The sequence below is a fragment of the Phalaenopsis equestris genome, unplaced genomic scaffold, assembly GCF_001263595.1.
Source record: "Phalaenopsis equestris unplaced genomic scaffold, ASM126359v1 Scaffold000287, whole genome shotgun sequence".
In the NCBI taxonomy this organism is placed as follows: Eukaryota; Viridiplantae; Streptophyta; class Magnoliopsida; order Asparagales; family Orchidaceae; genus Phalaenopsis; species Phalaenopsis equestris.
Genome location: NW_018164729.1, coordinates 1,878,723 through 1,890,975, shown reverse-complemented (window position 1 = coordinate 1,890,975; position 12,253 = coordinate 1,878,723). Strand labels below are relative to the sequence as shown.

At 37.5% G+C, this 12,253-nt stretch overlaps 1 protein-coding gene across 1 annotated transcript; it reads left to right on the top strand.

Moving 5' to 3' along the window:
* The first annotated feature begins 4,212 nt into the window (after positions 1–4,212).
* LOC110025018 (root phototropism protein 3-like) lies at positions 4,213–10,707 on the top strand. Its single transcript, XM_020725246.1, is given in 7 exon segments — positions 4,213–5,119; positions 5,216–5,285; positions 5,375–5,838; positions 5,840–5,933; positions 8,109–8,810; positions 9,963–10,172; positions 10,174–10,707. Coding segments are annotated over 7 exon segments (2,082 nt in total). The 5' UTR covers positions 4,213–4,997; the 3' UTR covers positions 10,594–10,707.
* The last annotated feature ends 1,546 nt before the right edge of the window (positions 10,708–12,253 follow it).

The following is a 12,253-nucleotide window of genomic DNA, read 5'->3' as shown; positions in this document are numbered from 1 at the left end:
TATATATATATATATTATAAAGGATCCCTAAATTTCAATATAAGGTTATTTGACACCGAGTTCAGTAAGTTTATAGCTAAATTGACCGTCTAAACAAAACAAACGACAATGATACCACAATTGGTTCAATTCGAGGGCAATCCTAAATCAAGTCATTGAAGCATATTTAGATGGTTTGTATTTTCAGTTAAATAATTAAATGAATTTCAAATTTGATATACTTATGGTGAAAAAGAGCGTCTCGACGAAAGGAATCCAATGAGCCTAAGATCGCTCAATTCCAATGTCATTAAAATAGCATTTATGATCAAAGATGATCAGAAACATGAACCGTTTGATTAGATAGATCCAGAAGTTACATGTCAAAAGGCCAAAATGTCTATCCCCAAAAGGCCAAAATGCCTATCCCCAAAAGCCCATAAATAGACCCACTCTCTTCACTTAGAGGGGGAGGAGAAGAAGAGAAGTAGAAGAAGATGAGAAATTCCAAAGCTTGTTCCGGAGAGAAAGCTAGATGAGAACCACAAGCCTAATTAGCTTGCAACCTCCTTTGACCGTCACCACCTACTGCTCTCGACCATTGCCTGCAATCGCTGTAGTTCAAATACAATCGTTTTATTCTAACACATATATTGAAGACCCAATTAATAAACGCTAGCCTCCATAGACGCCGACCATTTTTGACCATCACCTATAGGCCACTGTTGATCACAACCGGTTATCATTACATGTTGTCGTTGACGACCACTTACATTTTCTCTGTGCGATATGAATATAAGTATAATTTTTAGTTTAAGAATATAGTCTCATTTCTCTCTATTTTGTGAGAGAATGACACACACTTGCACTTACTGACCCATAGTGGATTATTTTCACTATGTTAGACCCTATGGTTTTTTTTGTTATTGGGTTTTTCTGCATAGAAAATCTTGGTGGCTCCTCAAACTAATTTTTTTTTATCTGTGTATGTGTTGGATCTTCATACAACAACAAGAGTTAAATATCACTCTACCACCGTCTATTTCACTTTTTAAAAGTTAAAGTAGTGTTATTTTTTAATGTAAAATAAAAGATTTGAATGGTATAGATGTAAAAAGTAAAGGTTAGATGTTAGACATGTAAATACATCTAAATTGAATGGCATTATATTGAATTATGACGATCAAAATAAGCTTCGTTGCATTCCAAAAGATTCACAATGTTAAAGTGATTATTTAATATCTCGTGTGCATGAAAATCCAACACACACAAATGAAATAGAAATAACAAAAAGAAACACAAAAAATTTTTATGTGAAAAATCCTGAAGGATAAAAATAATGAGGTCTAGCCTAGTTAGAATAATTCACTCAGGGTTTGCTAGTACAAATATAAGCCTTTATCTCACAACCAGGAAAAGGTTACAAATTTCCCTCGAGTATAATGTTTGTACATAGAAGATTTTGTTGAAAAATGTCTGGAGCAGTTGATACTGGAGGTTATCAACAGAACTTTTGAGCATTGTGTTCAAGGGATGTTGTCACATGGTATTCAGGACACCACGTTGCTTGGTAGATGCTTCTTTACTTCCCAAAATATGTTGTTACTTTGCGTGATGCTTTGTTACAAAGTATGTTGTCACTCCACAAGGTTCACTAGTAGCGACAATGAGAAGGTAGCCAATGGTGGTTGATGGCGCCGGAGAGTGGTGGTCGACGTTGGTCGGCAGCTATGAGGAATGAAGGTTATCATTGGTTCTTCGAATCCAAAACGACTTTCGGATTCTACTCATTCTCTTCTTCTATCTCCAAGGTTGGGTCCCCCCTCACGAAAGGAACAAGACATATCATGTAAATAAGGAAATAATCTGGACCACTCTATTAGATGGCATAGAGTGATTCCTTTATCAGATTACATTTTATGGACACTCATGTGCCTCAATATTGTCAATATTGAATGATCTTGGACTAGTTAGATTTTTCTTATCGAGATGCTCAGTTTGACTATAAGCTTGTCAAATTTATAATCCATTTAACTCTCCAATTAATCACAAAAACCTTTCAAATGTGTTTAATTGTTGTATTCAAGCTTGATTTGACTCAAATTGAGTTAATTATAATGTTATTGAGTCCGTTACATCAAGTAGATAGTTTGACAGCAAGTTTGTTGAAATAGGAGTTCTTGTTAATTTTTAATTTGTGTTTAAATATACCTAGCCCAAAGAATATTTAATGATGGAATTTATTGATGACATATCAAGAATAATTTATCCACCGTCACATTTATATAAAATAAAATAAAATACAACAGAGAAACATTATAAAATATAATATAATAAATTCATTGGGCAGATACTATTCAATATTCAAATATGGACATTGAAATGAAGCTCACGTAGCCAATCCAACATTAAAATGATGTCTTGCTTCTTCATGGATATTAATCACATTGATTAATGTCTTTCAAGTCATTAGCTAATATTTTAATTCGAATATATATATATATATATATATATATATATACAACATAAAAATGATTGTTAAAATGATTGTCTTCATACCATTCATGGCCTCATTTTTGTTTATCTCTATCGATTTCTATCATAGTATTGAGTCTTATAAGTTAAATTCAAAACAAAATGTCAATTACTAATTTATGAGCCCTATATTAGGCATTAGGATAAGTTTAGTTTTATTAACAAGTACTGTTATCAAGATTTATTAGAGTACAACTTATGCATATTTTTAAGGTTAACTTTATCACCTTATGCTCATTCAATTATTTGATTCCCATATTAAATAAACCTTACTTTATTACCATCCTTTGGCCATTCGAGCATATAAAGAACCTTATGATTAACTTCAATGACTAATACATGTTAACTCAACCATAATAAATTTTAGTGCAAACATGGATGTCACATATTTTCTCATGAACCAGCCAATCAACATAGATCATTTTTAACCATTATGGATCAGTTTGGTCAAATTAGGTCAACCTATTAAGACATAAGAATCATTAACATAGTTGAGAATCTACAAGGAGCCTTGAATTTATTAGGTCCACATGCCTCATTTAAGTCAGCTTAACCTAACCTAGCTAATCCTAGGCTTAGTCATCTCAAGAGAAACTTGATCAACACATGGCAATGCTAGCTTAAACATGACCATTAGCTCATATGTTTTTATGACCATGAACCCAGTAGAGGCTAATAAGACTTAATCAAGCTAAAGCTCAATCAGCCTAAACCAAATGCAACCCATATTGGAAGGATTGATTAAGTAGGTGATTTATTAAGCATCACATATTGATGATTCAAAATGACTTTTTTCTAAGTTGATCAAGACCCCTATGTTGACCATGACTTGGTTAAAACCCATGCCAATCTAGAATTATCCCTAGGCTTGTGTGGTCAACAAAAGTATGTTGCAGTAGTTTGATTAGATTAATGTAAGAAAAGATGGATTCATTAAGAGAGAAGGCCTCTCAGAACTTATTAACTCAGTCTACTTACAAAATTGTATATGACATTCCCATAACACGATGATTCTTGTATTGTCTTCATTTCAATAATTTTTTATAAACAAAAGAAAACACTTTGATTTTTTTTTAATTATGAAATATCTAAGCAATGTAAATTCATCTCATATATACTTCTTTTGGCAATTTTCAATGTTGGACAAACATAATAAATTTCTAAAATCTAAAATAAGACGATGATGGATTTTTCAACAAACGAGCAATCCCATATAATCCAAATTTATAAATGTAAAACTATTTCTAATACTCAAATCCCATTATTTTTTTCCCATTTTTTTGGGTTTCAATTTTTTTTTTTTTTTTTTTTGTCTTTTTCTTTATGTTCTACTCAAAACATGCAACTAAATTTAGTATAGTAAATTCTTCTTTCACTATCATGATATTCCAAAATACAACAGTCATACATTCTATCATATTCCTTATTTTACTTCTAGGTATAAACATGTCAACATCCAAGAGCAATAAATATCACGAGCAACTTTATATCAATAAGGATTTGCATCAAACTTATTTTAACAAAAATTTAATACAAAAAAACATGAAAATAATCATTAATTAGAAGCTACAATAATGCAAAAAACGCCCTTGAGAACTTTCAAATTACACTATTTGTCACTTTATGACACTTTTAACCTCCCAAAAACTACTTTATTACATTTGAATAGAGCTTTCGAGAATTGTCAAGATGATTCCCAAACTTAGATGGCCACATAATTCTCTAGGCACTTTGCCACATAAAATTCGTTAAATTTTCTCAATCATGCCCTCCATAATTACCCAAAACCCCAAAACAGAGCAAGATGGGTATTACTGTTTGTGGGGCATGGCCGCACAGTATAATTAATTAATTCTTTAGTCCTCAAGTGAAGAAACAAACAGCAATGTCTAGGCAAATTTATAGCTTTCTCTTGGAACCAGAGTTTCAATGCATTGAAACTGAGCTGAAAGGTGTGGGATTTTTGGGAAGCCCATAACCTCACAGCCTGTAAAACTATGGCAGACAGAGAGAAGGAGAGTCCCAGATAGCTCCAAACAACCCATGTGATTTTTTTTCTTGATCGCCACACCTGAGTACCCTTTCATTGTAACCCAGATATCTGAATCTTTTCACCCATCTCTTTTCTCTGAATTCCACTTTCTGCCGCTTTACGGCTTAGATCTTTGATGTTTTGTGCTGTTATGTGCTTCATTTCTTGCAGCAGTTAGTTCCCTGCGCTAGAGCCAAGCTGCTGTATGAAATCCTTCATTTTTGATTTCAGAGTACTCTGTTTCTCCATTTTTGGCTACTTTCTGCGTTGTTGTGTCTACCGTTTTCATTCTGTTACTCCTGGCTTTGCGTTCCTATGCTTCTTTATCTCAGTTTGAAGAACTGAAACTAAATCTCTCTGTTTATGTTTGTTTCTTCTACTTGATTATCTTCGTCTTCTTAGTCCATCTCGTATTCAGTTCTCAAAGAAGAAAGGAGAGAAAGCTCTCGTCATGTGGGAGTCTGAGAGCGAGACGTATGGCGGAGTGAGAGATAGGAACCTCGTCCCTGAAGTCGAAGCCGACAAGCAGGACGGCCTTAAGCCTGATGGCTTCATTCGCAGAGATCAATCATGGTAATTTTTTTTTTTTTTTTTCAAAACTGTCTCTTTTAAACTCTGAAACAACAATAACTTTAATTGGCTCTGATCTCTTCTGATATTGAGCTGCAGGTACGTCTCCAGTGACATTCCCAGCGATCTTATAGTCAAAGTTGGCGAATTAACATTCCATCTTCATAAAGTTTGTTTCTTTGCTCCCTTTTCTTTCTTTTCGCCAATAAATAATTACTTCCGCTGCTCAAAATTCCTTTTTTTTTTTAATTTTTGAAGTATCCTCTGCTCTCGAGAAGCGGCAAAATGAACAGGATAATCTACGAGACCTCACGGGAACTGGAGCCGAACGTTGTGGTGGAGCTCAACGACCTCCCCGGCGGCTACGAGGCCTTTGAGCTAGCGGCGAAGTTCTGCTACGGGATCGCGGTGGATCTCACAGCGGCGAACATCGCCGGCCTCCGGTGTGCGGCGGAGTACCTTGAAATGACGGAGGATCTGGAGGAAGGGAATCTCATATTCAAAACGGAAGCTTTTCTGAGTTACGTGGTGCTGTCTTCATGGCGGGACTCCATCGTGGTGCTGAAGAGCTGCGAGGGGCTTTCTCCATGGGCGGAGAACCTGCAGATCGTGCGGCGGTGCAGTGAGTCGATTGCGTGGAAGGCGTGCGCGAATCCGAGGGGAATAAGGTGGGCGTACGGCGGTCGGCCATCGCGCACAAATAGTCCGAAGTGGGCGGCCGCCGGCGGGGGATTCGCCGGTGCCGGCGGACTGGTGGTTTGAGGACGTGTCTATCCTTCGGATCGATCACTTCGTGCGGGTGGTGACAGCCATCAAGGTGATGTTTGTTCTTATTCCCTAAACTAAGATTTACACTATTTTGCATTTTTGCCCCAAAATAATAGGCTTATTTTATAGGGGTTTATTAATTCAAAATTATCCTTTTATGATAATTAATATTTTATTAAGAAATAAATAAAGTAGGAGAGGTAAGAGAACATAGTGGGAATATGTGTAGTTTGTAGAGCCTTGATAAAGATAGCATTTTTAGCCATTTATCTTTGGTGGTGAAATATTTTCCTTGGAGATACTTACAACTAGTTTGTTAGTATATTCTGATTTTTTGGCTTTGGAAGAATTTTTTCACTTCCCTGTTCATGAATTGTGGATTGCCATTGATGATGATTGCCATTATTAGGGTTTAAGTCATGATTAAGGATTAATCATTATTGACCACTTGCTAGAAGGAAATGATTGAATGGGTTCATTCCTTTGATATGAAATGGCCACTGGTTGTAAATAAACTTAAATTTGTGAGGAGTTTGGGTTTATTAGAAAGTTAATTTCTTACATTGAATGTAATTTCTCAAGAAAATTCTCAATATTTCATTTAATGAAACGATTCATACCCCATGTTAGGTTCAATTCTCATAACATCTCATCTTCACTTCAACAAGTAATACAAAATATTGATTTTTTATTAAAATTATAATAAACTTATATAACCTAATGTTACAGACAAAAAATCTCACATCGGCTAGGCGTAGGGCCGAAAAACAGTATTTAAGTCTTGGACTTCCCTTCACTCTGAAGAGCTCTTTTGGGAGGTGACAAGTGATATGAGAGCATATTATTGTCTATCAGGTGTGTAGACTCTCCATGGTCCAGTGGGACCTCAGTGGAGTCGATCCGTGACGAGGGCGCCACGTCATTGGATGGAGGAGAATGTCACGGAGAAAAAGCCTCACATCAGCTAGGTGTATGACCGAAAAGCAGTATTTAAGTCACGGGCTGCCCACCATCCCTAAGAGCTCTTTTGGGAAATAACACTAAGCTTACTAAATCTCAATGTACATTCAACTATATTCATAAATTTTCCAAAAGAAAAAAATCATCTAATAATTACTCATACTCATGATGATTCAAAACTTAAATATAAATATTTTCACACCCAACATGATTACTTTACTTGAAAACAAACATAAAGTTCCCCCCAAATTAAGATGGAGAAGCTTTTGGATTTTTAATGTACACAACAAAGAGGAAGATAAAAATAATTCCCGTGAATCCCCAATCTTCTTTGCAAACCATTGAGTAGTCGTCTTCTTCATTTTCCTTCATGGTAAGCCATTATGGTCCTTCATTTTCTCTTCAAAGTCTCTGAAGTGAACTGCTGCATATGCTTGACAGCAGCTCTTAGCTTATACCAGGTTTATAACTCATTAATCCTAAACAGCTACTTAGCCATTTACATTCCTTGAAAATGTTATTTTTTGTTCAAGTAAACAAGATATTTATATATTTCTTCAAAAACTCTTAAGAAAAAAATATTCAAGAAGGGTTAAATAAGATGAGATTACACGAATTGCAACATAAAAACTATTAAAATTTATCTAACGATACATATTTAATTTGTATGCTCATGATTTCCTACTAAGGAGAGTAAGACCCACAAAATTTGGGTAAAAAATTTAACATACATTTTAAAGAATGGTGAGCATTTGCTATTAAAATTCAATATAATGTGAGACAAAATTCTTTGTTAATTCTAGGAGATTATCGGTCCTTTTAAGGCGGTGGTGCGGTGGTAGTGCGGCATTGCACCGCAGTTTTGTCTGTTTGGATAAACTGTGTTTGTGAAAAAATTGCCACAGAAATCTGTGTTTTTACACCACTGCTTCCTACGTGCGGTGATAGCTAGCTGCAATAATTTTTTGAGCATCAGATTATTATTCAGTAGCTTTATAACTACTTTTTACTAAACTGCAACTGCCCTCAAACAGAAGCTACATATTGAATATCAACTCCACTTATGAGTTTAGGATTAGATAGTGGCGCGGCAATTGAGCATCACACTAATTATACTTCTCTTCCATTGCCAATTTATATGAGCCAGCCAAAAAATAAAATAAAATAAGATCCAAAATATAATTTGACTTAAAATTTAATGTCAAAAAATATCATATAATCTATCTTCTTGCTCATCCCATTGAACTGCAATAACCTCCAACAGGTAAAGGGCATGCGACACGAGCTAATCGGCGCCTCCATCATGCAATACGCTGCAAAATGGCTTCCCGGTCTAGTGAAAGACAACCCCAACGAAGACTACTCCTCCACCGCCACCGCCGCCGCCACCTCCGCCACCGGCGGACTCCACATGATAGTCGCCGCCGGCACCGGCCCCACCACCACCGCCATCAGGGAAACAGAGTGGACGGGATCCGCCGCAAGAGAACAGAGGATGGTCGTTGAAAGCCTCATAAGCATCATACCGCCCCAAAGAGACAGCGTAACCTGCGGCTTCCTCTTGCGACTCTTACGCCAAGCGAGCCTGCTGAAAGTAGCTCCGGCATTGGTGACGGAGCTGGAGAAGAGGGTGGGGATGCAGTTGGAGCAAGCGAGCTTAAGCGATTTAATGATCCCTGCGTATTACAGCAGGAGCGATACGATGCTTGATGTGGATTTGGTGCAGAGATTGGTGGAGCATTTTGTGGTGCAGGAACAGACCGCGGAAGGGGAGAGTTCGCCGGCCGGAAAACATGGAACAAATGCGAAGATGAGGGTGGCTAGATTGATTGATAGTTACCTGACGGAGGTGTCGAGAGATCGGAATCTGTCGCTCACCAAGTTTCAGGTTTTAGCGGAAGCGTTGCCGGATTCTGCGAGGTCTTGTGATGATGGCCTTTACAGAGCTGTTGATTCTTACCTCAAGGTAAAGTTAGCTTCTTTTCTCTCATCGTTTTTGTTTGATTGTTTTTTTTTTCCCCTGGTTTTGGTAAGATTTAGGGGAGAAAATATTATGTCCAGAGTTCTCTTGACCTGAGGATTCCAGTGAAAATTTGACCATGTTATTGTCTAAAAAGCAGAGAAGCATACGAACTCTGACATATTATTTTCTCAATTTAGGGGCTCTCTGGCAAAAGTTAAGATTTAAGTTATTAGGATTCAGTTAGTCCCTTAAATTCAGATTTACTATATCTTAAGGGTTTAAATCTGAAAAACTGTCTAGCAACAGATTTACTAAATCTTATAAATCTAATAAAGCTATTTGACAAATTCTATCAAGATTGAAAAAATAGTTATGATTGTTAGAGTGTAATAAGATGAAGCAACCCCCGCTAGACAACACTTGGAAGCCCCTGAAGTTAAGGGTCTGTTTGGGGCAGCTTATGAGTGCGCCGCCGTACTGTTTGGTTCGCGCGTTTCACCAGCTTATCCGAAATCGCGCGTTTGAGTTTTTACACTACGCAAGCCGCGGGTCGACCCCTGCAGTCGATCTGCGGGCCGCATTTCAGGATAAGTTGTTTATCTTGAAATGCACAAGTTGCCCCAAACGGACCTTAAATTTTAAGCCCATGAAATTAAATTTATAGAGAAAATTCGTGGAATCCGAATTTACGTGGATTCCACTTAAGTGTTGCATAAATCTGCCCCTACCCTTAAATCTGTTATCAGACAGCTCCTTAAGGAGGATTTAACTTAAATCATTATAAAATAGTATTTATGGGCATTTGCATACATAGATTTAACCTATTTCATATATTTTTATTTATGTGACCTCAAAATTTCTGCATTTTTACATTTATACCGCTTAAATTTCTCATATCACATAAAAACACCAGCATTTTGACCTTAAAAAATGAAATGCAGAGAAAATTTTAAGTAACAGATAAAAATTGTTCCACATAACAACTAAATTTGGTTAAAATTTGATAATTTGTTTCATTACTAAACTTATGATTGAAATTTCATGAAAGAGAGAGGGAGAGAGCAAAAAATGTTTTCCATTTTTACATTTCTGCCATAGATTCACATCCCCAACCCACCCCAACAATTTTTTAAAAATGGAGCCGTTTGAAAACAGGCTCACCCCGCCCTCACCGAACACGAACGCAAACGCCTCTGCCGCGTAATGGACTGCCAAAAGCTCTCCATCGACGCCTGCATGCACGCCGCTCAGAACGAACGCCTTCCCCTCCGCATCGTCGTCCAAGTCCTCTTCTCCGAGCAAGTCAAAATCAGCAACGCCATCGCTAACTCTACCCTCAAAGATTCCTCCACCGCCGCCCCCAACCGCCGCCGGCCACCATTACCAGCCCATCATCCCCACTCGCAAGCAGCTCATCGAAAGCACTCCTCAATCCTTCCAGGAAGGCTGGGCCGCTGCGAAAAAGGATATCAATATGCTCAAGTTTGAGCTCGAGAGCATGAAGACCAAGTATGCCAAGCTACAGAATGAGATGGATGGGTTGCAGAGGCAGTTTGATAAGATGACGGTTACGGCGGCGGTGACGACGAAGCTGGGGAAGCATGGATCAGCGGCCGGGACGTCGGGGTGGACTAGTGGGTGGAAGAAATTGAGTAGGCTGACTAAGATGGGAGGGGGGGAAGGGCAGGAACAGTTTGCTGCGGATGCTGCGGCCAGTGGAGGTGTGGGTGGGGAAGGGGCGGCGGGAAGGAAGGGAACGAGGAGATGGAGGAATTCTATCTCTTAGGTTGTGTGGGGAAGAAGAATGAATAGGGTTAGTGTGGATGTTGAAGGTGGTGAAATAAGTGTGGGCAATGGGATTGTAATTCGTCTCTTGAATTTGAATTTTAATTCCATGTTTTTGGTTTTAGTGCTTTATTATTATTATTATTATTATTATTTCATAATAATGAATTAAAGTCTACAAATGCATTACTCAGAATAACCATCAGAAAAATTGTGGCACATTTAATCAAATTTTGTTGGGAGTTAATGGCCTGAGAAAGCTTCTGAATAAAAGTATGGACTATGGTTTAATAGCATCTCAAAATTAAATTTATCATGCATCACAAAATTTTATATTTTTGTTATCTTCTATTTGAAAAAGATCTACTGCCATATGAATATAATAAAATTAAATAAAAATTATGATGGAAACTTTTGACACAAATGAAAATCACCTTTAATAGCATTTATTCATGATATACTGGATAGTCTTCTCCGACCATCCTTTCAAGTCTATTACTGTTACAGACGACATCATGACCACCAAACAGCTTTGTTCTTATGATCCTAACCTCGTACTGATGTTGGCTACTCGTGCCAGTTACCAGCTGTGGATTTTATGCTGTTTAATGGTCACCTGGTGCGTTGACTGCATTAGCATGTGTTAAAAAATGGAGATTTTTCATTCAGAACAGAGTGGCTTAAACGATCAGTCTGGGCCAGAAGAAGATAACAGATCAATTTCAGATCTTGTTGCTTGCTTGGCCATGGAGATGCTTCTGCCTCCTCCTACCTCCCGTTTTCATTTTGATCTTAAGATTATAGTATTCAGCGAACTAGGATATGTTTAAAGTTTCTGGATTTCAGATTGAGCTGCATAATTTAATTGCAGTGTTTTACTTTTTTCTTATTTTATTTTCAATCAAAACTAGATAATGTATATCAAAAATGTGTTAGTATTGATCCGGAGGAGATCTAACAGTCCTAAAAAAGAAAAGTATGACGAATGAAAGTCTGTTATTAGAAGACCAAGAGGCCCTCTTACCCGACCGCACACAGCCGTCCGAGCCAAAACAAGCAAGGCCAAAGCCAACCGAGTCTTGAAAAATGACCAAGTGACTTAAGATCGATTCATTCGAACTGAAACAAGACAAATAGACATCCGAGCCAACCAGTACAATAAAACTAACTAAAGGGTAGAACATACCTTCCGGTAAATATGATTTTAGGAAAGATTTTGGTTCCTAAATATTATCAACCATCTCACGGACAACCTCAAGGCTTCTCATCGAGAATCAACAATTAACAATGCAATAAAGAGTTGTATGATCTTCCCTCAAACTTTTTTCTTTAAAGAGCAAGTTAACTATCAGGTATTGTTGATTCACTATCCACTTGATTGTCTAGCATTGCCCTATTGACAAGAGTTTCTCAATAGGGATCAAGGGTTGACAGCTAGACAAGATCAGCTAATTGGTAACGCTGACCAAGTGTAGCCAACCGAACCGGTACTCTCGACCTAAAGTCAATCCAAGTCAGTCGGCCGACAAACTCCAACTAAGCTTGGCTGATCGAGCCAGCCTTGCAGAATCAAAACCCATCAAGCTCAGCCCAGCAAGCCAGAGAATGCAGAGCAATAGACTGATATATGTAAAATTCTTAGAATATTCTATACAACCCTT